Here is a 26,250-nt window from a genome sequence, read left to right on the forward strand (position 1 = left end):
CGGATCTGGCCCGCGGGCCGCCAATTGAATAGCCCTGACTTAGTGTAATGAAGTCGTTAACTAACTTACAGGGGCAGAACAGAGGCCTACTACTTTACCCTCAGCACATCCCATGACTCCCATCCCATAATAACCTTGCCTGACTTCTCTATACTTTACCAAGCAGCGGCTGATCAATAAGAACTTAATAAATGACCTGGGTGAGGAATGTTGACTAGTTAAATGCTTCTTACGTTTACAGTACATTTAGTCATTTAGCTGACGCTATTATCCAAAGCGACTTACAGACTGTGAACAACAAGTCGCCACTTCTTAAGAACCGATGCTGTTCTTGAGTTTGGCTTGAAAGGTTTTCCCGATAAAGCCGTGGTCTTAAAATCGTTAAAATTCCCGAGGTGATTTTAGAGGCACTCATACCATATAGGCATGTGAGAGTGCTGAAAACAAAACCTCCTTACAGTATGTTTCCACATTCCAAGCTATATTCTACTTCTACTTCCTATGTGACCACTGAGTTGGATTGTGTCGGTTAGTCAGACACGGTGGTTAGTCAGACACAGTGGTTAGTCAGACACGGTGGTTAGTCAGACACGGTGGTTAGTCAGACACAGTGGTTAGTCAGACACAGTGGTTAGTCAGACACGGTGGTTAGTCAGACACAGTGGTTAGTCAGACACAGTGGTTAGTCAGACACAGTGGTTAGTCAGACACGGTGGTTAGTCAGACACGGTGGTTAGTCAGACACGGTGGTTAGTCAGACACAGTGGTTAGTCAGACACAGTGGTTAGTCAGACACGGTGGTTAGTCAGACACAGTGGTTAGTCAGACACAGTGGTTAGTCAGACACAGTGGTTAGTCAGACACTGTGGTTAGTCAGACACAGTGGTTAGTCAGACACAGTGGTTAGTCAGACACAGTGGTTAGTCAGACACGGTGGTTAGTCAGACACAGTGGTTAGTCAGACAGTGGTTAGTCAGACACGGTGGTTAGTCAGACAGTGGTTAGTCAGACACAGTGGTACAGTGGTTAGTCAGACACTGTGGTTAGTCAGACACAGGGGTTAGTCAGAAACGGTGGTTAGTCAGACACAGGGGTTAGTCAGACACAGTGGTTAGTCAGAAACGGTGGTTAGTCAGACACAGTGGTTAGTCAGAAACGGGTTAGTCAGACACGGTGGTTAGTCAGACACAGTGGTTAGTCAGACACAGTGGTTAGTCAGACACAGTGGTTAGTCAGAAACGGTGGTTAGTCAGACACAGTGGTTAGTCAGAAACGGGTTAGTCAGACACGGTGGTTAGTCAGACACAGTGGTTAGTCAGACACAGTGGTTAGTCAGACACGGTGGTTAGTCAGACACAGTGGTTAGTCAGAAACGGTGGTTAGTCAGAAACAGTGGTTAGTCAGAAACAGTGGTTAGTTAGAAACAGTGGTTAGTCAGACACAGTGGTTAGTCGGACACAGTGGTTAGTCGGACACAGTGGTTAGTCAGACACAGTGGTTAGTCAGACACAGTGGTTAGTCAGACACAGTGGTTAGTCAGAAACGGTGGTTAGTCAGACACAGTGGTTAGTCAGAAACGGTGGTTAGTCAGAAACGGTGGTTAGTCAGACACAGTGGTTAGTCAGACACAGTGGTTAGTCAGAAACAGTGGTTAGTCAGAAACGGTGGTTAGTCAGACACAGTGGTTAGTTAGAAACAGTGGTTAGTCAGACACAGTGGTTAGTCAGACACAGTGGTTAGTTAGAAACAGTGGTTAGTCAGACACAGTGGTTAGTCAGACACAGTGGTTAGTCAGAAACAGTGGTTAGTCAGACACGGTGGTTAGTAAGGCTGCCCCCGAAGCCTGTTTTTGGGATTCGAACTTCGTCAGGGTTTTGCGAACGGACGTATAAAAAATAAAATGTATACCAATAAAGTGATTAATCTGATTAAATTAGTATTTTTTCTTTTATTAAATCAACTTTTCAGCCCCAGACCCAGCCCAGGGAGAAGCCCCAGCCCAACTAAATCAATTAAATCAACTTTCTTTAATGAATATAACTCATCAGTTCAGTTTCTTTTAATACTATAATATTAGTGTAGCCTAATCTGTATCTGCAACTGTGAAGAAAAAACCCATTGGTTTAAACAGAATGAATAGAAAAAAAAAAAAAAAAAATATACACATATATTATTTATTTTATTAAAAATAGTTTTTTTCAACCGGCATGCCGTGACGCAAGACAGAGAGCGTGCCGTGGACATTTTAGACCAATACATTTTTTATAAGGCTTCATAAAACATTTCCGTTCGATGTACATGTTTGTGTCAGCGCTCACTTATTCATACCTAGTGGGAAATGCTTTTTATATACCTTAATTAATGTATGAATCAATGAACATACTGCTAAGAGATAAACAGAAATACTGTAAGATATCTGCACTTGTTAATCAGATGCCTATTACTTCCACATAGAAGTGATGAAATACGATAAGATGAGATATTTTTTTATTGATCCCCTTGGGGAAATTTGGGCGTCATAGCAGCATAGGGGGAGGGGACATACAGGTATGGGCAGGGTAATAGTAGAAAGACATATATATAGGCAATAACATTAGATCTGAATATAAAGATATGAGAAAAAATTTAAACATAATTAACATATATATTTTTTTCTTCTTTTTTTTTTTTTTTTTTACAAATGTACAGTGTAAACAAAGGTGCAGATGAGGGTCTGTATGCCCTATCGGTTATATTATATGTTGCAATAAAGAATTTTAATCTGAATAGGCCCTATATGTATACTATGAGTAAAAGTAAACAGTATACACAAGGTAGCCTAACTGGCATGATATTCATCATACGTAGTCCGTGCAGGTTTTTGTGGTTAAGAGTCGGACACACTTAGTGATCATCATCATTCCTAATAGTTCTCAAGTGCTTCTTGTGCTGTTCTTGACATTGCACTGTTCATCTATGTTTCTGAAATGTGATTGCACATCAACATGCCATAGTCTTCTTACTGGGCCTTGATATCATAGGGGAAATATCTCCAAAGACAATATAATTAGGACATTTGAGAACATCTCCATAATTGATTTATTACAGTGACTGTTAAGTTGGTGTGCCTTGAGATTCTGGTTTGACTTCTGGTGCCTTGGGCCCAGAAAGTTTGGGAACCATGGATTTAGTGTCTACTGTCCAAATCTGCCTGCTGACTACGCTAAATAGCCTCTATGCTCACAGGGTCACTAAAATCAACAGGTCTATTCCTATATAAATGCAGTCCATTTACCATTTTCCATCTTCCTCTTGGGGTCATGTGTGCACAGCAAATTCGCCACAATCTGGGCCCAGATTACCTTTCGAGATATTTAATTCACGGACAGGTGTGAGGTAATTAAGTATTGCTGCATCAACGCCAAGAGTGTGTCAGACATTGTTGGACACTAATGTTTCCAGTAAACTAACGATGAGTCAGAAGAACATCGGCACACATTTGGAGAAAACAAACGTCAGTGCTGTTCTCTTCTGCTGAGTCATCATCGGTCCTGGACCACAGCTCTGCCAACTGTAATACGTGGGGTTATTAGATTACAAACTATCACAGCTGAGGTCTACAAGCTGTCATCCTCGCCTGTATTTGATCTGAAATGTGGCTCTTCAGCAGTAAAATACGAGCTGTCATCCTTGCCTGTATTGTCACTGATGAAGTCCAGCATAATATATAGCCATGTCAAAATGTAACAGCAGGGATGGCTGCCAGAGGAATTGTTGTTTACCTCAAATCTGTGGTTACTTATCATAGAGTATGAGGCAGGGTTATAGTCAATACATGCACCTTGTGGTTTTTTGTGGTTATACTTTGGTTATTTATGGTGCGGTTTGGCCAGGGTACCTTAGTTTACATCCTGTCAGCAATAGACTGATAGATAGGGCCTAACAAAATAAATTGTTTGGTTCCTGTTGTTTGTCAGTTAAGGCCATGGGTAGGTAGGGAATTTATTAAATTTTTTCCCACGGCGACTATGGATATTGAATTTCTTTATTTAATTAAAATGTTCACGACAACATGGACGCATGTACTCTGCCAGCGTGTTTAATATCCATAATACTAAAGGTTTGACTAAGATTTTTATGAAACTTTATTGTAAATATTTATTTTTTTGTTTTTTTACTCAATACTAAATTGGGTCGCACCTAAATCGGCAGGGTCGGTCGGCAAACGGAACCAAACCATTTATTTTGATAAGCCTAGGTCTGTACATACCTGGCTGGTCCATAGGTCCTAGGTCTGTACATACCTGGCTGGTCCATAGGTCCTAGGTCTGTACATACCTGGCTGGTCCATAGGTCCTAGGTCTGTACATACCTGGCTGGTCCATAGGTCCTAGGTCTGTACATACCTGGCTGGTTCATAGGTCCTAGGTCTGTACATACCTGGCTGGTTCATAGGTCCTAGGTCTGTACATACCTGGCTTAAATGGCTTAGTGATGCCCTGTAAAGTGGCAGGTCTCCATGTGGTTGGTGAAACGCAGCCATCTTGAGCACACCAGGTAAATAATAACCATGGAAGAATTTAGAGTTGAACGGGAATTTCTGTTTCTATCCGTTGAAGTTATGTGGGTCCTTCCCTCCCCCAGCTACCCTGCATTAGTATAGCAGGATTCTCCAAACATTTCCTTTTGGGGCGAGAGAGCAGTATCAGTACTGCAGAAAGCAAATCATTTATTCTATATATAGACTCAGTTTCATCTGAGTCTGTGTTTCTACGAGAGATGTTTCCTTGGTACACGTGGCTCTTGGCTGGTTAGAAAGGCCCCTGAAACAATATTTAGACCAGTGGTTCGCAACATGGGGTCTAGGGGCCCCCAGTGCTCCTTGGGAGGGGGGGGGGGGGGGTAAACAGCTGTAGAACTTTGGACTAGATCATATCTAGTAAAGACAACATCTTATCAACGTGGGGTCCGGGGTCTAATGTCAATTTGGGGGTGTTTGATGTGAAAACGTTTGAGAACCACTGCTTTAGACCATGTGACCAGTGGCGTGCACAGATAGGGCCGAAGCGGGGCTTAAGCCCCTGCCCTTTTGCCCCAAGTGCCCCAAGCTAGCGGACTGAGAGCGGGGGACGCAAACAGGCTGGAAAAGCTGGTCAGGAAGGCCAGTAACGTGGTGGGGGTGGAGCTAGACTCTCTGGCGGCGGTGTCAGAGAAGAGGAGCCTCGCTAAGCTCCACTCCATCATGGACAACCCCTCCCGCCCACTACACACGGACCTGGCCGATAGAAGGAGCATGTTCAGTGTTAGACTAAGACTCCCAAGATGCAACACTGAACGGCACAGCAAGTCCTTCATTCCGACAGCCATCAGACTATATAACGCATCACTGAGCTCAGAGTGACAGTACAACTCTTCTCTCTGCCCTCTGGCAAATCTTTAAATCTTTAAATATATATTTTCAATGTAGGCCATAAAGATTTAATATGCAGTTATATCCATATAAAGCGCACTCATCTCATAAAATGATGCAACAGTCGTTTTCTGTTTAGTTTGTTTGTTCCACTTTTCTAAATCGGGGGATTTGCCCTCAAGCAGAACATTATTCTCAAACGGATGCTTTCTGAAATGTGATGCAGTGGTTTGCTGTTCCCTTTAAAGTAAGACTATCAGTGGCTCAGGAGGTAGAGGGGTCGTCTGGTAATCGGAAGGTTCCCAGTTTGATTCCTGCTCCTCCCGGGCAGCTTGTCAAAGTGTAAGACACTTAACCCCTAGACACTTAACCCCTAGTAGAAACACAGCAGAAACGCATCTGAAACACAGCTGAAACACAGCAGAAACACAGCAGAAACGCAGCTGAAACACAGCAGAAACACAGCAGAAACGCAGCTGAAACACAGCAGAAACACAGCAGAAAGGTTACCTCTCCCAAAACACAATTTTGGTTCAGCACCATGGAGAGTGGTGCGTCATCATAATACAGTAGGGCCTTTGAGGCATTTGCTTAGAGCCTATTATATTAGATTAGATTAGATTAAAATGTAATGTCATTATACAGCACAAGTACAGTACAACGAAAATAAGTTTGGCATCCAAACAGAGTTCAAATGTAACAGTAAAGTGCAATAGTAATATACAATGTACAGGTGATTAAACTGGGTATAGTAAACTGGGTATAGTACTATTTTATATAAAATATATAAATGAGTACTACTGGGTATAGTGCTAATCAGATGTATGTACAGAGTTGTAGTATATTTATATGTACAGTGATACAGGTATAAAGACACTATTAATATTAGGGAGTAAAATATTCCAATATCAATATATATATATTTTTTATGTAGTCTCACACCTTCCACCCTCAGCCATCTGTAAAAAATATATGAATAAAAAAAAGTGTGAGACATTAACTGAATTATATTTGCGCGGGAATCAAACTAGTTTGCATTGCATGTTCTATTCTATATTCTATTCTAAATAGCTTAATCTTTACTAATGATGAATCTATCTTCATATTTAGATTCATCATTAGTGAGTAGTAATAGGTAATAGGTAGGTATATAAAAAGAAAAAAAGCTAGCTTATAATGGTAGTGTCTGGTTAGGAGTGAGGGATAATGGAGGTACTATCCAAGGAGGGGTCCGGGAGGGGGGGGGTTCGAGCTGGAGCATATGTGTGTAGGGTTTTAGAAAATAGGTATTAGGGGTATATCCTGTATAAGGCATCTGCATAATTGTTAATTTCGTTGGATATACACTGTATACGGTAAAATATTATTATAGACTTTTTTTTTCTGTCTGGTTTCTGTACTTGCATGTAATTTTAGCCACCTTGACTGTACGTTTCATTATGCATTGTGTGTTGAGTACTGACTTTTAATCATTTCTGTTTTGCAATAATAAAAAAAAAAAAAAGAAAAAAAAAAGAAAAAAAGTTTAAAATAAAACATAATGAGTGAAGTCACTGGTAAAACGTCTGATGTCCTTTCTGCCAACTTTAAACCATGTATTCTCTACTCCATCAAGCTAGCTATGAGATTCATGTGTGAGTATTATGACTGAGTTATGTAGTGGAGGCAGAGAATATGTGCTGGACAAAATGTGATGACACCATTTCTAAATTACCCCAAGCATTTTTCTCTGCATTATGTTTGCAATGCATTATATAAAGAAAAGCCATTAATATTGGCTAATATGTGAGGCTACCCTCTCACTGTCTATATACCTACTGTACTGCTTTAGACCATGTGACGCTACCTTCTCACTGTCTATATTTACATTTACATTTAGTCATTTAGCCGACGCTTTTATCCAAAGCGACTTACAAGTTCTGCATGACAAGTCATCAGGAAGGGCACAACTCAAATCAGCTGAGTAACAATGTTCATCAAAGTGTTGAGTGCTAGGGCGGCTAGGTGGTGCAGTGGGCAAGGCACTCACCTCCAATTCTGGAGACGCTGGGTTCAAGCCCAGCGCTCCACATTGTTTTCAGTTTGGCTGGTCGTCCGTACTAATACAATTGGCAGTATTAGGGGGAGGGAAACTGATGGGTGGGGATCGGACGTTGTGGACAGCGACTCCTACAGGTCGGTTGGTGCACCTGCGCAGTAGAATCAAGAAGCGATGGGGGCGGCGTCCCTCCAAAGCCCAGACCCCTGACGCTGAAAGATTTTTAGTCATTTAGCTGACGCTTTTATCCAAAGCAACTTACAAGTTCTGTACGACAAGTCATCAGGAAGGGCACAACTCTATCAGCTGAGTAACAATGTTCATCAAAGTGTTGAGTGTTACAGTGTAGGTTAGTATATTAGGACAAGTGCATGACAGTAAGGTTAGGGTTAGATTCTTTTTTTTCCATTTCAGATAATGGTTGAAGAAGTACGTCTTTAGTCGACGGCGAAATATTGGACGGGTTTCGGCTGTCCTAACTGGTGGGCAGTTCGTTCCACCATTGTGGGGCAAGGACTGAGAAAAGGTGGCTTCTCCTTGATGAACCTCCCGGAGCTCGGATAGGAGTGGGTCTGAGGCGGCCAGAATATGCAGAGTGTAGGGGTCTTGAGGGTGTGTAGTTAGAGACCATTGACCGGAGGTAGGCGGGAGCGGTTCCCTTTGCCGCACGGTATGCCAGGTCGAGGGCCTTGAAGCGGATTCGTGCGGAAATGGGGAGCCAGTGCAGGTCCCTAAGAAGTGCAGTGACATGGGCCGACTTCGGTAGGTTTGAGATCAGGCGGGCCGCTGCGTTCTGAATGAGTTGAAGAGGCTTGGTGGCAGTGGCCGGGAGGCCAGCGAGCAGTGCGTTGCAGTAGTCGAGGCGGGAGATGACTGTTGATTGGACGAGGAGTTGGGTGGCTTCTTTTAATTGACCTGCCTTCTGTAGTGTGGTAGTGAAAGGGTTAACCTTCTGTAGTGTGGCAGTGAAAGGGTTAACCTTCTGTAGTGTGGTAGTGAAAGGGTTAACCTTCTGTAGTGTGGCAGTGAACGGGTTAACCTTCTGTAGTGTGGTAGTGAAAGGGTTAACCTTCTGTACTCCTTTGTAGTATGGTAGAGAAAGGGTTAACCTTCTGTGGTGCGTTAGTGAAAGGTTAACCTTCTGTAGTGTGGTAGTGAAAGGGTTAACCTTCTGTAGTGTGGTAGTGAAAGGGTTAACCTTCTGTAGTGTGGCAGTGAAAGGGTTAACCCTTTGTAGTGTGGTAGTGAAAGGGGTTAATTGACCTGCCTGGTTAAATAAAGGTAAAATCAAATGACTAGTGGTGTGTCCTAACTCCGGTGTTCTGTCCCCCCCCCCCCCTCCTCTCCCCCCATCCAGACCACCAGCAGTGGTAGCAGCAGGATGAGCTCTGACGGGGGCGGCGGCCGGCCGGCCAAGGTGGGCTCCCTGGTGGAGGTGATCGGCAAGGGGCAGCGCGGCACCGTCGCCTACATCGGCACCACCCTCTTCGCCTCGGGCAAGTGGGTGGGGGTCATCCTGGACGAGGCCAAGGGCAAGAACGACGGCACCGTTCAGGGGAAACGCTACTTCACCTGCGAGGAGAACCGCGGGATATTCGTCCGACAGTCGCAGGTAAACAACGTCATGAGGAGGATGAGGAGAATGAAGTGCACACACACACACACACACACACACACACACACACACACACACACACACACACACACACAGACGTACACAGACATACACACATGGACATGCACACACATGCGTGCATGCACATACACACACACATAGGCATACACATGCGCACGCATGCACACACACACAGTCAGTCATACACATGTGCGCACATACACGAATACACACACACACACACACACACACACACACACACACACACACACACACACACACACACACACACACACACACACACACACACACACACACACACACACACACACACACACACACACACACACACACACACACACACACACACACACACACACACACACACACACACACACACACAGAATATCTTTTGATTAGGTGCTGTGTTGTCTCCCCCTGGCTGGGCCTTGACTGGGCCGGTGCTGCAGCTCTAAAGGTTACCGTGGGAACAGATGATTGTATTACACACCAGGATTAGATTTCAAACAGAGATGATGATCATGGCTGCTCTGCCGTCTCTGCCCCCGACAACACATATCTCTCTGTCTCAGTCTCTCTGTCTGCCTCTGTCTCTCTGTCTCAGTCTCTCTGTCTGCCTCTGTCTCTCTGTCTCTCTGTCTCAGTCTCTCTGTCTGCCTCTGTCTCTCTGTCTCAGTCTCTTGTCTCTGTTTGCCTCTCTCTGTCTGTCTCTCTCTGTCTCTGTCTCTTGTCTCTGTCTCAGTCTCTTGTCTGTCTTAGTCTCTGTTTGCCTCTCTGTCTGTCTCTCTCTGTCTCAGTCTCTTGTCTCTGTCTCAGTCTCTTGTCTGTCTTAGTCTCTGTTTGCCTCTCTGTCTGTCTCTCTGTCTGTCTCAGTCTCTTGTCTCTGTCTTAGTCTCTTGTCCCTGTCTTAGTCTGCCTCTTTCTGTCTCAGTCTCTGTCTCTTGTCTCGGTCTGCCTCTCTGTCTGTCTTGTCTCTCTCTGTCTCAGTCTTCTTTCTTTCTTTCTTTCTTTCTTTCTTTCTTCTTTCTTTCTTTCTTTCTTTCTTTCTTTCTTTCTTTCTTTCTTTCTTTCTCTTTCTTTCTTTCTTTCTTTCTTTCTTTCTTTCTTTCTTTCTTTCTTTCTTTCTTTCTTTCTTTCTTTCTTTCTTTCTCTCTCTCTCTGTGGTTGTCATGGTGAAAGTGGAAATTAATTAAATAAATAAGTAAATAAATGCTCTGATATGTTGGAATGTGTCTCTGTCTCACTTTTCATGGTGCAGATTGTAAGACATTACATAAAGACATTTGAAAGGATATAATGTGTTGGAATTCTATCTCTCTCCCTCTCTCTATCTCTCTCTTCATCTCTGTCCTTCTCTCTCACCCCCCCCCCCCCCCCCCCCCCCCCCCCCACCTGTCTCAGATCCAGCTGGTAGATGATGGGGCAGACACAACGTCCCCTGAGACACCTGAGCCAGCCACCACCAACAAGGTCCCCAGACGCGGTAAAGGCTCACACACGCGTGCACACGCACACACACACACAATAGAACTTCCTGGTCTCAGATCAGCCCTCTATTCTAATATGATACAGTAGGAACAGTCTGATGTCGTCCCTTGTCGAGAGCCCTGGCAGACGATGATGTCACAATGTTTCAATGTCAGGCTGCTGTCAGCCGCCTCACCTGCTCTGTGGCGGTGAGAGTAAACAGGAGCCCTGCTGTGTCAACACATCCCTCTCTTACACACACACACACACACACACACACACACACACACACACACACACACACACACACACACACACACACACACACACACACACACACACACACACACTTACTTTCTCTCACTCTCCCTCTCTCTCTCTTACACACACACACACACACACACACACACACACACACACACACACACACACACACACACACACACACACACACACACACACACACACACACACACACACGCTTTCTCTCTTTCTCCCTCTCTCTCTCTCACACACACACTTTCTCTCACTCTCCCTCTCTCTCTCCCTCTCTCTCTCTTACACACACTCTCTCTCTCTCTCAAACACACACAATCTCACACTTTCTCTCACTCTCCCTCTCTCTCCCTCTCTCTCACAAACAAACACACAATCTCACACTTTCTCTCACTCTCCCTCTCTCTCACAAACAAACACACAATCTCACACTTTCTCTCACTCTCCCTCTCTCTCTCTCTCCCTCTCTCTCACAAACAAACACACAATCTCACACTTTCTCTCACTCTCCCTCACTCTCTCTCACTCTCTCTTCTCTTCTCGGTCTGGAAGAATGGACCCGGACAAATGAGTGTTTGAGAATTTCAAGATGATTTGAGGCAGTTCATGTGTGACTGTGAGCTTCCACACAGTGTCTTTCAGTTCAGTTCTGACCACCAGGCCCGGTTGAGAATAGAAAAGCGGAGTGTGGCGCCAATGGGGCTGTTTCCATGGTTACCGCTCGCTGCAGCTATGAGGTTCTGGATGGGGGGGTGGGGGGGGGCATTCAGGGGCAGAGGAATTCAGATAGAGTTGGAGAGAAAGGAACACGTGAAGGAAGTGGAAATAAATGGAAGTGTCTGGAGAGAGAGAGAGAGAGAGAGAGGAGGAGGTAGAGAGAGAGAAGGAGGTAGAGAGAGAAGAGGAGGTAGAGAGAAGGAGGAGGTAGAGAGAAGGAGGTAGAGGAGAGGTAGAGAGGGTAAAGGGGAAACGAAGATTATCCGATTACCCTAGTTATATGATACTGGCGTAGCGTTCCGTTTTTCACTATGGGATGTCCTCTGTGGACGCGCGCACCTACTTGAAACTTCTCACATGTACCTTCTCATCTGTCGAATCAGCCCACCTCCGGCCAGCATATAGCCAGGTGAGGTGATCAGCTCCCCCTTCCGAGTCTGAATTTCAAACGAAAAACAGCCAGGGTCCTCAGGGCTGGTAAAGGCGGAACGCTACGCCAGTTATATAACTAGGGTTATCGGATAACCTTCGTTATATTTCTACTGGCTACGCGTTCCGCTTTGCCTATGGGACAATGGGCGAAGCAGGGCCGTAGCCCCGACAAATGCACCCCCTGAGTCCCTTTACGACCATCAGAAAACACGGCGTGGGTCCAGGCCCCACCGCTCGTCCTAACGAGGAGCGGAGGTAGGACTCCGACCATGCGTAGTGGGGCACAGTTACCCCAAAAACAGCACAAGGTGAGTAGATCAAGCGGAAAACGCCGTCTACCCACCATGCACCCCGCCAGTTGCCTAGCAGCGGGATGCAGAAGGCGTTCCAGCTCTAAGGGCCGCACGAGAGGCGGGGCCCCCGGCTAAGGCCGCGGAGATAGAACCCCCCCAAAGGTTCCGATGAGGACCAAGGTCCTCCCGCCGGATTATGACAGCGCTCTACCCCCTCAGGCCACCGCGCTACCTAAAGGGAAACCGCTTGTCCCTAAGTGGTAAAGGGGAAACCGCTTGTCCCTCAGTGCTAAAGGGGAAACCGCTGGTCCATCAGTGCTAAAGGGGAAACCGCTTGTCCCTAAGTGGTAAAGGGGAAACCGCTTGTCCTAAGTGGTAAGGGGAAACCGCTTGTCCCTAAGTGGTAAAGGGAAACCGCTTGTCCCTAAGTGGTAAAGGGGAACCGCTTGTCCCTAAGTGGTAAAGGGAAACGCTGTCCTCAGTGCTAAAGGGGAAACCGCTGTCCCTAAGTGGTAAAGGGGAAACCGCTTGTCCCTAAGTGGTAAAGGGGAAACCGCTTGTCCCTCAGTGCTAAAGGGGAAACCGCTTGTCCCTCAGTGCTAAAGGGGAAACCGCTTGTCCTAAGTGGTAAAGGGAAACCGCTTGTCCCTCAGTGCTAAAAGGGAAACCGCTTGTCCCTCAGTGCTAAGGGGAAACGCTTGTTCCGGCTGAGTTCCGGCTTTGCAGCTTGATCAATCACGTCACAGCCTCAGACATGACGAGGTCACAGATGGACAGCTTGCTGACGGGCTGCCAGCAGGTCTGACCAGGGAGCAGCTGACTGACATTAGCCACCTGGAGAAAAGACAATATAACATGTTTGTTCTATCAGATAAAACCAGGATCCTGGTGGAACTTTAGACCAAGTGAACCATTGATAAAACCTCTCTCTCTCTCTCTCTCTCTCTCTCTCTCTCTCTCTCCTCTCTCTCTCTCTCTCTCTCTCTCTCTCTTCTCTCTCTCTCTCTCTCTCTCTCTCCTCTCTCTCTCTCTCTCTCTCTCTTCTCTCTCTCTCTCTCTCTCTCTCTCTTCTCTCTCTCTCTCTCTCTCTCTCTCTCTCTCTCTCTCTCTCTCTCTCTCTCTCTCCTCTCTCTCACAAACAAACACACATCTCACACTTTTCTCACTCTCCCTCTCTCTCTCCCTCTCTCTCACAAACAAACACACAATCTCACACTTTCTCTCACTCTCCCCCTCTCTCTCACTCTCTCTCTCTTCTCGGTCTGGAAGAATGGACCGGACAAATGAGTGTTGAGAATTTCAAGATGATTTGAGGCAGTTCATGTGTGACTGTGAGCTTCCACACAGTGTCTTTCAGTTCAGTTCTGACCACCAGGCCCCGGTGGAGAATAGAAAAGCGGAGTGTGGCGCCAATGGGGCTGTTTCCATGGTTACCGCTCGCTGCAGCTATGAGGTTCTGGATGGGGGGGGGGGGGGGGGCATTCAGGGGCAGAGGAATTCAGATAGAGTGGAGTGAGAAAAGAACACGTGAAGGAAGTGGAAATAATGGAAGTGTCTGGAGAGAGAGAGAGGAGGAGGTAGAGAGAGAGAAGGAGGTAGAGAGAGAAGAGAAGGTAGAGAGAAGAAGGAGGTAGAGAGAAGGAGGTAGAGAGGGTAAAGGGGAAACGAAGATTATCCGATAACCCTAGTTATATGATACTGGCGTAGCGTTCCGTTTTCGCCTATGGGATGTCCTCTGCGGACGCGCGCACCTACTTGACATGTACCTTCTCATCTGTCTGATCATGCCCACCTCCGGCCAGCATATAGCCCAGGTGAGGTGATCAGCTCCCCCTTCCAGGGGTCCTCAGGGCTGGTAAAGGCGGAACGCTACGCCAGTATCATATAACTAGGGTTATCGGATAACCTTCGTTATATTTCTACTGGCTACGCGTTCCGCTTTTGCCTATGGGACAATGGGCGAAGCAGGGCGCGTAGCCCCGACAAATGCACCCCTGAGGTCCCCTTTACGACCATCAGAAAACACGGGGTGGGGTCCAGGCCCCACCGCTCGTCCAAACGAGGAGCGGAGGGTAGGACTCCGACCATGCGTAGTGGGGCACAGTTACCCCAAAAACGCACAAGGTGAGTAGATCAAGCGGAAAACCGCCGTCTACCCCACCATGCACCCCGCCAGTTGCCTAGCAGCGGGATGCAGAAGGCGTTCCAGTTCTAAGGGCCGCACGAGAGGCGGGGCCCCCGGCTAAGGCCGCGAGATAGAACCCCCCCAAAGGTTCCGATGAGGACCACCAAGGTCCTCCCGCCGGATTATGACAGCGCTCTACCCCCCTCAGGGCCACCGCGCTACCTAAAGGGGAACCGCTTGTCCCTAAGTGGTAAAGGGAAACCGCTTGTCCCTCAGTGCTAAAGGGGAAACCGCTTGTCCCTCAGTGCTAAAGGGGAAACCGCTTGTCCCTCAGTGCTAAAGGGGAAACCGCTTGTCCCTCAGTGCTAAAGGGGAACCGCTTGTCCCTAAGTGGTAAAGGGGAAACCACTTGTCCCTCAGTGCTAAAGGGGAAACCGCTTGTCCCTCAGTGCTAAAGGGGAAACCGCTTGTCCCTCAGTGCTAAAGGGGAAACCGCTTGTTCCGGCTGAGTTCCGGCTTTGCAGCTTGATCCAATCACGTCACAGCCTCAGACATGACGAGGTCACAGATGGACAGCTGGCTGACGGGCTGCCAGCAGGTCTGACCAGGGAGCAGCTGGACTGACATTAGCCACCTGGAGAAAAGACAATATAACATGTTTGTTCTATCAGATAAAACCAGGATCCTGGTGGAACTTTAGACCAAGTGAACCATTGATAAAACCTCCCTCTCTCTGCCTGTCTCTCTCTCTCTCTCTCTCTCTGCCTGTCTCTCGCTCTCTCTCTGCCTGTCTCGCTCACTCTCTCTCTGCCTGCCTATCTCTCTCTCTCTGCCTGTCTGGCTTTCTCTTTCTGCCTCTCTCTCTCTCTCTCTCTCTCTCTCTCTCTCTCCCTGTCGCTCTCTCTCTGCCTGTCTCGCTCTCTCTTGCTCTCTCTCTCTCTCTCAATACAAATGTTCAATTAAATTAAATTTGATTAAATTCAAAGGGAAACATACATTTACAAACGTAAGCACTTATCGAAGCTAAAACGATGTACAATTAAAATATAGACCTACTAGAATAAAGAAATGTGTGAACAGAGTTGTGTCAGAATTGTGCAAGAAATGTAAATAAAGATACATGTGTACAACATGTAAGTAAAGATAAAGATATCTCTCTCTCCCTCCCTCTCCTTTACAGAGATCCTGGAGACGTCCAAGTCTACTAAACTGGTAAGTGAGGTTGTGCTGCTGCACTGTGGCACAACGTTCTCTGCCTGGCAGGGATGATTTGGATGATGTGGATGATATTTGATATGAATCAAAACTGACGCTGCTGAAGATCGTAGGCCCCCTACTGGTGGCCAGGAGCAGGGCCAGAACCAACCTTCATACTGTACACCACAGGTCGGCAATAGGCGGCCCGCGGGCCTAAATTGGCCCGCCAGCAATAATATCTGGCCCCTCAGATTATAAAAAATATATATATATTATTTAATTTTTTTATTCCGACCAACTAGGCTAGGCTATATGTTAGCTATAATGTCCAAATAGAGAAACTACCAGCACTTAAAGAATGCTTATTATTAGGGATGCCCCGATCGATCGGCCACAGATCGTTATCGGCCGATAATCAGTATGAATATGCGATCGGTGATCGGTGATAATGCTTTATTTTCGCCGATAGTCAAAACCGATCTCACTCGCTCGTCTCGCTGAGTTCTGTCTCAGACACCGGGAGCTGTGCGGCGTCTGCTCCTCCCTCCAGCCCCTCCCGCGCGCATGTAAACACGGGTCTAGTCTAGTGGGACGGGAGGACGGCGTCTCCCTTAGCTAACGTTAGCTACCGTTACAAAATGACCCAGTCAACCATTCACTTCCAGTCCAATACATGATGAGGCATTGTCTAACCGAACGGTATCTAGCCGGCCAGCTACCGATAGCTCCTGACATCAACAAACACTCCAGCAAGTCTAGTAGAGACGTGTATGATACCTCAGCTAGCTCATGTTAGCTGACGCCAGCTCACTGTTCAAAACGAAATGTCCCACTGAACTAAATAGTTCACCGAGGCGCTGTATCAACGTTATATAGCCGGCCAGCAGTAGCCACAGATAGCTCCTGATATCAATGTTTTATAACACTCATTCGATGCGTATTCGAGCTGAGGGCATGTTGTTGAATATGATCAATAGGGTCTAGCTGCAGCTCCGGAGAATCCTGGCCGTAGCTGCAGGCTACTCGAGTATAGGTCCAGCTGCAGCTCCGGAGAATCCTGGCCGTAGCTGGAGGCTACTAGAGTACACACAGACAGTGGAGCTTGTTGCGTGGTGGCGATGTCTCGCAGATAATACAAGTACAAGTCTAATTATATAATATATATATTTTATTAAAAAGAAAATGTATATAAAATAATTTTAAATTTTCTTTAATCAAATTATTATACTTTGTTTTATCCATGTTGAGAGTGAATAACAGGTAGGCAGCGAGGTGCAATGTAGCGCTTGCTCAACATGAAGAAAGTGGGTGGACAGCGCCTGGTGCTGAAATAACAAACAAGCCACACCACATGTGGTGTGAAATTAAAACACCAGTTCAGTAAGTCATTCAAACTTTATCTTTACTTATGACGGCACCACACATGTGAACAGTAACAATGCAATTAAACTGAAGTCAAATCAGAGCAAAAAAAGCTGAATCTGCTTCAAGAAGATGCGCTACATTAGGTATATAAGGAATTACAACAAGACATTTATTAACTAAATAAAAAATACAATTAGGCTTTTAACCCTCTAAAGCCGGGCGCAACACTAGACATGTTTTGTAAAGCCTTAAATATCTTTGGATGTGTTTGTGATAAAGACTTGCTTTATTGTATTGCTTTATTGTATCGGAATCGATTGTCATCTCAATTTAGTGCATCTCTGAGATTGCGCAGATGTAAAGCATAGAATCTTGAAATATCTAGATTGGTTGTTTTCTCTGGACTGCATCTAATCCGCTGTATCTATCCATTTATCATATATCTATGTCCGTCACTATAGCCAATGGAAATGCTAGAAATGGTCACATGGACTGGGAGAACCAATGGAAAATTCCTATCGTTTCTCAATAGTCCAGTGCACTCCACAGAAAGGGCTGTCAGACGCATTGGTTGCCGCTATTGATTTACTGTGTTAGGGCTTACATGTTTATACAGTATACAATTATAATTTTGTATGAGTTTTATAAGGGAACATATATATATATTGGTGATCCTCTTGGGAGGAATCAGTGTGGATTGTGGGGGTGAGCGTCAGTCAGTGTATTTGTTGTCCTGTGTGTTTTGTATCCTATGTTAAGGACCCCCTCTATCTCAAGGGGTTTATCCTTCTAATAAATTTAAAGATAAGGCGCTAGTCTTTGGTTTTATAATAAAATGGCAAAAAGACAGGTATAATGTTCAGTGCAAATGTGTACAGGTATGTCGTTTAGTTTATTATGCCACCTATGCAGCTAGTTTATTTGGTCCATTCTCTGCCACAAATGTATGTCTTAGAAGGTGGTCTGTCACAGAGTTAACATTTTTCCATCATCAATATATTAAATTAGCCATAGTTTGTTTTTTCCGGCCCCCCATACATGGCTTGGAAAAAACTTAATTGCCTACCCCCGAATTCTATACCCTAGACCAGTGGTTCCCAAAGTGTGGGGCTTGAAAAGAACATTTAGCACAACTGAAAAACACCAATGTCAAAGGAACCGACTACCATGAGTTATTCTTTATACAGGGCACTTTCAGAAGCCTAAATAAGTTTAGCCACAGAAGGACTTATCCAAAAGAGCATCTGCTGTAATGGTGAAGAACACTGGATGTTGCACCAATGACACGCATTGTGCAAAGTTCTAGTGAATTAATTAAAAGAAACATTAGTATGTTGTTGGACACATCAGGAACTCCCCGTCAAGGACCCCTCTGGTCTAGTCACGCTTTGTGTCCTGCCTAAAGACCCTTTGCTGCACCAGAGCCCAGGAACAAATCTAGATGTTCAGCATAATTACTAAATTATCCAGACACATAAATGAGGTAACACCAATGACGAAGTACCATTACACAAATATTTTATTTTAAAATACAGTCCATATACACAAGATTGAAGACGTCTTCAAAGTTTCTGAAAAAGAGTAAAACTGGGTTTTAAAATACCATTTTAGAGCCAGACTGATAGAAGTGATGCAGGTAAAACTACAGATTAGAAGCGATGTTTAAGGGAAAACAGAAATGTACATTTCTAGTCTTTCCTCCCTCCTGGATTAATAGCCAGCCTGGTTCCAATGCTCCTCATTCAGACCTGTGGAGTCAGAAGGAATAGTCAGACCCAGTTTCTCTTTTATAAAAGCAGTAAATCATAAAAGATTAGATTCAGTGTTCGACAGTAATCCCGTCTGCCCAACATTTGACAAACTACACATTAGAGCCAATAGTCAAACATTACAGGGACAGACAACTATGTTTCATAGGGTTGCTGCTGTAACTAGTCACCTGGAGCTGCCGGTTGGTCTGGTAGCAGTGCTGAAGGCTGCTGGTAGCTAGGCCGCTGTGCAGGTTGTTGCCGTTGGTAGCTAGGCTGCTTGTGAGAGCTAAACTGTGCAGGTTGCTGCTGTTGATCGCTAGGCTGCTTGTAGCTAGGCTGTGCAGGTTGCTGCTGTTGGTCGCTAGGCTGCTTGTGGTAGCTAAGTTGCTGTGCAGGTTGCTGCTGTTGGTCGCTAGGCTGCTGGTGGTAACTAGGCTGCTTGTAGCGGTAGCTAGGCCGCTTGTGGTAGCTTAGCTGTTGTGCAGGTTGCTGCTGTTGGGAGCTAGGCTGCTTGTTGTAGCTAGGCTGTGCAGGTTGCTGCTGTTGGGAGCTAGGCTGCAGTTGGTAGCTTAGCTGTTGTGCAGGTAGCTGATGTTGGTCGCTAGGCTGTGCAGGTTTCTGATGTTGGTAGCTAGGCTGCTTGTTGTAGCTAGGCTGTGCAGGTTGCTGCTGTTGGGAGCTAGGCTGCTTGTTGTAGCTAGGCTGCTGTGCAGGTTGGCGCCATTGGTCGCTAGGCTGCTTGTGGGAGCTAAGCTGCTGTGCAGCTAGCTGCTGTTGGTCGCTAGGCTGCACAGGTTTCTGCTGTTGGGAGCTAGGCTGCTTGTTGTAGCTAGGCTGCTGTGCAGGTTGTCGCCATTGGTCGCTAGGCTGCTTGTGGGAGCTAAGCTGCTGTGCAGGTTGCTGCTGTTGGGATATAGGCTGCTTGTTGTAGCTAGGCTGTGCAGGTTGCTGCTCTTGGGAACTAGGCTGCTTGTTGTAGCTAGGCTGCTGTGCAGGTTGCTGCGGTTGAGCGCTAGGTTGCAGTTGGTAGCTTAGCTGTTGTGCAGGTAGCTGCTGTTGGTCACTAGGCTGTGCAGGTTTCTGCTGTTGGTAGCTAGGCTGCTTGTTGTAGCTAGGCTGCTGTTGGTAGCTAGGCTGCAGTTGGTAGCTTAGCTGTTGTGCAGGTAGCTGCTGTTGGTCGCTAGGCTGTGCAGGTTGCTGCTGTTGAGAGCTAGGCTGCAGTTGGTAGCTTAGCTGTTGTGCAGGTAGCTGCTGTTGGTAGCTAGGCTGCTTGTAGGAGCTAAGCTGCTGTTGGTAGCTAGGCTGCTTGTGGGAGCTAAGCTGCTGTGCAGGTTGCTGCGGTTGAGAGCTAGGTTGCAGTTGGTAGCTTAGCTGTTGTGCAGGTAGCTGCTGTTGGTAGCTAGGCTGCTTGTAGGAGCTAAGCTGCTGTTGGTAGCTAGGCTGCTTGTGGGAGCTAAGCTGCTGTGCAGGTTGATGCTGTTGGTAGCTAGGCTGCTTGTTGTAGCTAGGCTGCGGTTGGTGGTAGCTAGGCTGCTGTGCAGGTTGCTGCTGTTGGGAGCTAGGCTGCAGTTGGTAGCTTAGCTGTTGTGCAGGTAGCTGCTGTTGGTAGCTAGGCTGCGCAGGGTTCTGCTGTTGGTAGCTAGGCTGCTTGTTGTAGCTAGGCTGTGCAGGTTGCTGCTGTTGGGAGCTAGGCTGTGCAGGTTGCTGCCATTGGTCGCTAGGCTGCTTGTGGGAGCTAAGCTGCTGTGCAGGTTGCTGCTGTTGAGATATAGGCTGCTTGTTGTAGCTAGGCTGTGCAGGTTGCTGCGGTTGAGAACTAGGTTGCAGTTGGTAGCTTAGCTGTTGTGCAGGTAGCTGCTGTTGGTCGCTAGGCTGCTTGTTGTAGCTAGGCTGTGCAGGTTGCTGCCGTTGGTCGCTAGGTTGCAGTTGGTAGCTTAGCTGTTGTGCAGGTAGCTGCTGTTGGTAGCTAGGCTGTGCAGGTTGCTGCTGTTGGTCGCTAGGTTGCAGTTGGTAGCTTAGCTGTTGTGCAGGTAGCTGCTGTTGGTAGCTAGGCTGTGCAGGTTGATGCTGTTGGGAGCTAGGCTGCTTGTTGTAGCTAGGCTGCTGTGCAGGTTGCTGCTGTTGGTTGCTAGGCTGTGCAGGTTGATGCTGTTGGTAGCTAGGCTGCTTGTTGTAGCTAGGCTGTGCAGGTTGCTGCTGTTGGGAGCTAGGCTGCTTGTTGTAGCTAGGCTGTGCAGGTTGCTGCTGTTGGGAGCTAGGCTGTGCAGGTTGCTGCTGTTGGGAGCTAGGCTGTGCAGGTTGCTGCTGTTGGGAGCTAGGCTGCTTGTTGTAGCTAGGCTGTGCAGGTTGCTGCTGTTGGGAGCTAGGCTGCGCAGGTTTCTGATGTTGGTAGCTAGGCTGCTTGTTGTAGCTAGGCTGTGCAGGTTGCTGCTGTTGGGAGCTAGGCTGCTTGTTGTAGCTAGGCTGTGCAGGTTGCTGCTGTTGGGAGCTAGGCTGCTTGTTGTAGCTAGGCTGCTGTGCAGGTTGTCGCCATTGGTCGCTAGGCTGCTTGTGGGAGCTAAGCTGCTGTGCAGGTAGCTGCTGTTGGTCGCTAGGCTGCACAGGTTTCTGCTGTTGGGAGCTAGGCTGCTGTGCAGATTGTCGCCATTGGTCGCTAGGCTGCTTGTGGGAGCTTAGCTGTTGTGCAGGTAGCTGCTGTTGGTTGCTAGGCTGCGCAGGGTTCTGCTGTTGGTAGCTAGGCTGCTTGTTGTAGCTAGGCTGTGCAGGTTGCTGCTGTTGGGAGCTAGGCTGTGCAGGTTGCTGCCATTGGTCGCTAGGCTGCTTGTGGGAGCTAAGCTGCTGTGCAGGTTGCTGCTGTTGAGATATAGGCTGCTTGTTGTAGCTAGGCTGTGCAGGTTGCTGCGGTTGAGAACTAGGTTGCAGTTGGTAGCTTAGCTGTTGTGCAGGTAGCTGCTGTTGGTCGCTAGGCTGCTTGTTGTAGCTAGGCTGTGCAGGTTGCTGCTGTTGGTCGCTAGGCTGTGCAGGTTGCTGCTGTTGGTCGCTAGGTTGCAGTTGGTAGCTTAGCTGTTGTGCAGGTAGCTGTTGTTGGTAGCTAGGCTGTGCAGGTTGATGCTGTTGGGAGCTAGGCTGCTTGTTGTAGCTAGGCTGTGAAGGTTGCTGCTGTTGAGAGCTAGGCTGCTGCTGTTGAGAGCTAGGCTGTGCAGGTTGCTGCTGTTGAGAGCTAGGCTGTGCAGGTTGCTGCTGTTGAGAGCTAGGCTGTGCAGGTTGCTGCCATTGGTCGCTAGGCTGCTTGTGGGAGCTAAGCTGCTGTGCAGGTTGCTGCGGTTGAGAACTAGGTTGCAGTTGGTAGCTTAGCTGTTGTGCAGGTAGCTGCTGTTGGTCACTAGGCTGTGCAGGTAGCTGCTGTTGGTAGCTAGGCTGCTTGTGGGAGCTAAGCTGCTGTGCAGGTTGCTGCTGTTGAGAGCTAGGCTGCCATTGGTAGCTTAGCTGTTGTGCAGGTAGCTGCTGTTGGGAGCTAGGCTGTGCAGGTTGCTGCTGTTGGGAGCTAGGCTGTGCAGGTTGCTGCTGTTGGGAGCTAGGTTGCTGCTGTTGGGAGCTAGGCTGCTTGTTGTAGCTAGGCTGTGCAGGTTGCTGCTGTTGGGAGCTAGGCTGTGCAGGTTGCTGCTGTTGGGAGCTAGGCTGCTTGTTGTAGCTAGGCTGTGCAGGTTGCTGCTGTTGGGAGCTAGGCTGCTTGTTGTAGCTAGGCTGTGCAGGTTGCTGCTGTTGGGATATAGGCTGCTTGTTGTAGCTAGGCTGCTGTGCAGGTTGCTGCGGTTGAGCGCTAGGTTGCAGTTGGTAGCTTAGCTGTTGTGCAGGTAGCTGCTGTTGGTCACTAGGCTGCTTGTTGTAGCTAGGCTGCTGTTGGTAGCTAGGCTGCTGTTGGTAGGTTAGCTGTTGTGCAGGTAGCTGCTGTTGGTCACTAGGCTGTGCAGGTTGCTGCTGTTGAGAGCTAGGCTGCAGTTGGTAGCTTAGCTGTTGTGCAGGTAGCTGCTGTTGGTCGCTAGGCTGCACAGGTTTCTGCTGTTGGTAGCTAGGCTGTGCAGGCTGCTGCTGTTGAGAGCTAGGCTGTGCAGGTTGCTGCCATTGGTAGCTAGGCTGCTTGTTGTAGCTAGGCTGTGCAGGTTGCTGCTGTTGGGAGCTAGGCTGTGCAGGTTGCTGCCATTGGTCGCTAGGCTGCTTATGGGAGCTAAGCTGCTGTGCAGGTTGCTGCTGTTGGGAGCTAGGCTGCTTGTTGTAGCTAGGCTGTGCAGGTTGCTGCTGTTGGGAACTAGGCTGTGCAGGTTGCTGCTGTTGGTAGCTAGGCTGCTGTTGGTAGGTTAGCTGTTGTGCAGGTAGCTGCTGTTGGTCGCTAGGCTGTGCAGGTTGCTGCTGTTGAGAGCTAGGCTGCAGTTGGTAGCTTAGCTGTTGTGCAGGTAGCTGCTGTTGGTAGCTAGGCTGCTTGTAGGAGCTAGGCTGTGCAGGTTGCTGCTGTTGGGAGCTAGGCTGTGCAGGTTGCTGCCATTGGTCGCTAGGCTGCTTGTGGGAGCTAAGCTGCTGTGCAGATTGCTGCGGTTGAGAACTAGGTTGCAGTTGGTAGCTTAGCTGTTGTGCAGGTAGCTGCCGTTGGTCGCTAGGCTGCTTGTTGTAGCTAGGCTGTGCAGGTTGCTGCTGTTGGTCGCTAGGCTGTGCAGGTTGCTGCTGTTGGTCGCTAGGTTGCAGTTGGTAGCTTAGCTGTTGTGCAGGTAGCTGCTGTTGGTAGCTAGGCTGTGTAGGTTGATGCTGTTGGTAGCTAGGCTGCTTGTTGTAGCTAGGCTGTGCAGGTTGCTGCGGTTGAGAACTAGGTTGCAGTTGGTAGCTTAGCTGTTGTGCAGGTAACTGCTGTTGGTCGCTAGGCTGTGCAGGTAGCTGCTGTTGGTAGCTAGGCTGCTTGTGGGAGCTAAGCTGCTGTGCAGGCTGCTGCGGTTGAGAGCTAGGTTGCAGTTGGTAGCTTAGCTGTTGTACAGGTTGCTGCTGTTGGTTGCTAGGCTGTGCAGGTTGCTGCCGTTGGTGGTCGCTAGGCTGTGCAGGTTGCTGCTGTTGAGAGCTAGGCTGCAGTTGGTAGCTTAGCTGCGCAGGTTTCTGCTGTTGGTAGCTAGGCTGCTTGTTGTAGCTAGGCTGTGCAGGTTGCTGCTGTTGGGAGCTAGGCTGCTTGTTGTAGCTAGGCTGTGCAGGTTGCTGCTGTTGGGAGCTAGGCTGTGCAGGTTGCTGCTGTTGGGAGCTAGGCTGTGCAGGTTGCTGCTGTTGGGAGCTAGGCTGTGCAGGTTGCTGCGGTTGAGAGCTAGGTTGCAGTTGGTAGCTTAGCTGTTGTGCAGGTAGCTGTTGGTCGCTAGGCTGTGCAGGTTGATGCTGTTGGTAGCTAGGCTGCTTGTTGTAGCTAGGCTGCTTGTGGGAGCTAAGCTGCTGTGCAGGTTGCTGCTGTTGGGAACTAGGCTGCTTGTTGTAGCTAGGCTGTGCAGGTTGCTGCTGTTGAGAGCTAGGCTGCTTGTGGGAGCTAAGCTGCTGTGCAGGTTGCTGCGGTTGAGAGCTAGGTTGCAGTTGGTAGCTTAGCTGTTGTGCAGGTAGCTGCTGTTGGTAGCTAGGCTGCTTGTTGTAGCTAGGCTGTGCAGGTTGCTGCTGTTGAGAGCTAGGTTGCAGTTGGTAGCTTAGCTGTTGTGCAGGTAGCTGCTGTTGGTAGCTAGGCTGCTTGTGGGAGCTAAGCTGCTGTGCAGGTTGCTGCGGTTGAGAGCTAGGTTGCAGTTGATAGCTTAGCTGTTGTACAGGTTTCTGCTGTTGGTAGCTAGGCTGCACAGGTTTCTGCTGTTGGTAGCTAGGCTGCTTGTTGTAGCTAGGCTGTGCAGGTTGCTGCTGTTGAGAGCTAGGCTGCTTGTGGGAGCTAAGCTGCTGTGCAGGTTGCCGCTGTTGGTAGCTAAGCTGCTGTTGGTAGCTAAGCTGCTGTTGAGAGCTAAGCTGCTGTTGAGAGCTAGGCTGCTGTGCAGGTTGCTGCGGTTGAGCGCTAGGTTGCAGATGGTAGCTTAGCTGTTGGTTACTAGGCTTTGCAGTTTTCTGCCATTGGTAGCTAGGCTGCTTGTAGCTAGGCTGTGCAGGTTGCTGCTGTAGGTCGCTAGGCTGCTTGTTGTAGCTAGGCTGCTGCCGTTGGTCGCTGGGCTGCTTGTTGTAGCTAGGCTGTGCATGTTGCCGTTGTTGGTAGCTAGGCTGCTGTGCAGGTTGCTGTGGTTGGTAGCTAGGTTGTGTGTCGTAGCTAGACTTCTTGTGAGAGCTAAGCTGCTGTGCAGGTTCTTGCCGTTGGGAGCTAGGCCGCTTGTTGTAGCTAGGCTGCTGTAGAGGTTGCTGGTATCTATGTCGAGGCCACTGGTAACTTTTGCTACTTTCTTGACTAGCAAATGAACCAAATGAACCCCATCCAGTGCTCGTTAGTGTGTCAGTGGGGTCATGTGAGCCAAGACCAGAACTACCAAGCAATTTACTGGGACCATAACTGTTGAGGGAACCTGAGCTTGGACCATAACTACCAACAAGTGATTCATCATGAACATTAGAGCTACTGTAGGAAGGCTGGTAGCTCAATTCTGGCCCTGTAGCATCTCCAAGACTTTTAGCCACAGACGCAGACCTGTAAGCTGTTGAATATCACATCAAGTTAATTCACAAGCCTGACAATCAGGTTGTTCTTGAAAGGATGAACATTGTTACTCAGCTGATAAGAGTTGTACCCTTCCTGCTGGCTTGTACACAACTTGTAAGTCGCTTTGGATAAAAGTGTCAGCTAAATGACAAAATGTAAATGAACTCACCGCTTGCATGATGTCTTCCAGTCAGCGAAGACAACAGCACCACTCTAAACAAAAACAAGTTTATTTAGATTAAACATTACTTATATCAGAATCACAACATTTCAACACAATGGATCAAAACTTTACCTTAGAACAAGTCCTACAGCTTTAGCCATAGTTTGCATCTATTCCAAAAGCTACAGAGATCCTGGCCCCTTTGTCCACTTCCAGCAAACCCACACTGAGCTGTCTTATCTCACAGGCCTCTTACGTTCAGGTGCTCTGCAGGTTTGACAGCCAATCATCTTTCTCCTTTTCTAATTAGTTGATTGGAAACAGGTGGATGTCGTGGTAATTGACTCTGGTGTTGGATTGATATCAATTGTTTTGAACTCAGTCCATTTACATCATTGACAGGCATTTTCTATTTATTTGTATGTATATTAATGTGAGTCAGGAGGCTACATTATTTCTTCAGGGCTCCATGAAGAGCAGCATACAGACACCCTGTACTGGATTGTTAGCTAACAAGAGTTACAAGCAGCTGGGATAATTAGGTTCAGAGGAGGTCCATGAAGACACTAGAGTAAACAACACTTCCTACTACAACACTATACTAGAGTAGTCAAACTATCCCACATCAAGACAGTAGCTGATTTAATAATGTACACAAACATCAAACACAATCAAATAGAAAAACACACACATATTGTCTGTATATCTCACTGTTTATTTTT

The 26,250-nt window shown here is 47.6% G+C and overlaps 1 protein-coding gene across 1 annotated transcript in view; it reads left to right on the top strand.

Annotated features, from left to right (window-relative positions):
- dctn1b (dynactin 1b) overlaps nt 1-26,250 on the top strand; it is a 113,582-nt gene that overhangs the window by 7,208 nt on the left and 80,124 nt on the right. Inside the window, exons 2-4 of the mRNA XM_084311599.1 lie at nt 8,785-9,039; nt 10,465-10,546; nt 15,554-15,585. Coding sequence (XP_084167725.1) covers nt 8,785-9,039; nt 10,465-10,546; nt 15,554-15,585 — 369 coding nt within the window. The remainder of the gene's footprint in view (nt 1-8,784; nt 9,040-10,464; nt 10,547-15,553; nt 15,586-26,250) is intronic.

This window comes from Notolepis coatsorum, assembly GCF_963971535.1.
Source record: "Notolepis coatsorum genome assembly, chromosome: 3".
NCBI classification, from domain to species: Eukaryota; Metazoa; Chordata; class Actinopteri; order Aulopiformes; family Paralepididae; genus Notolepis; species Notolepis coatsorum.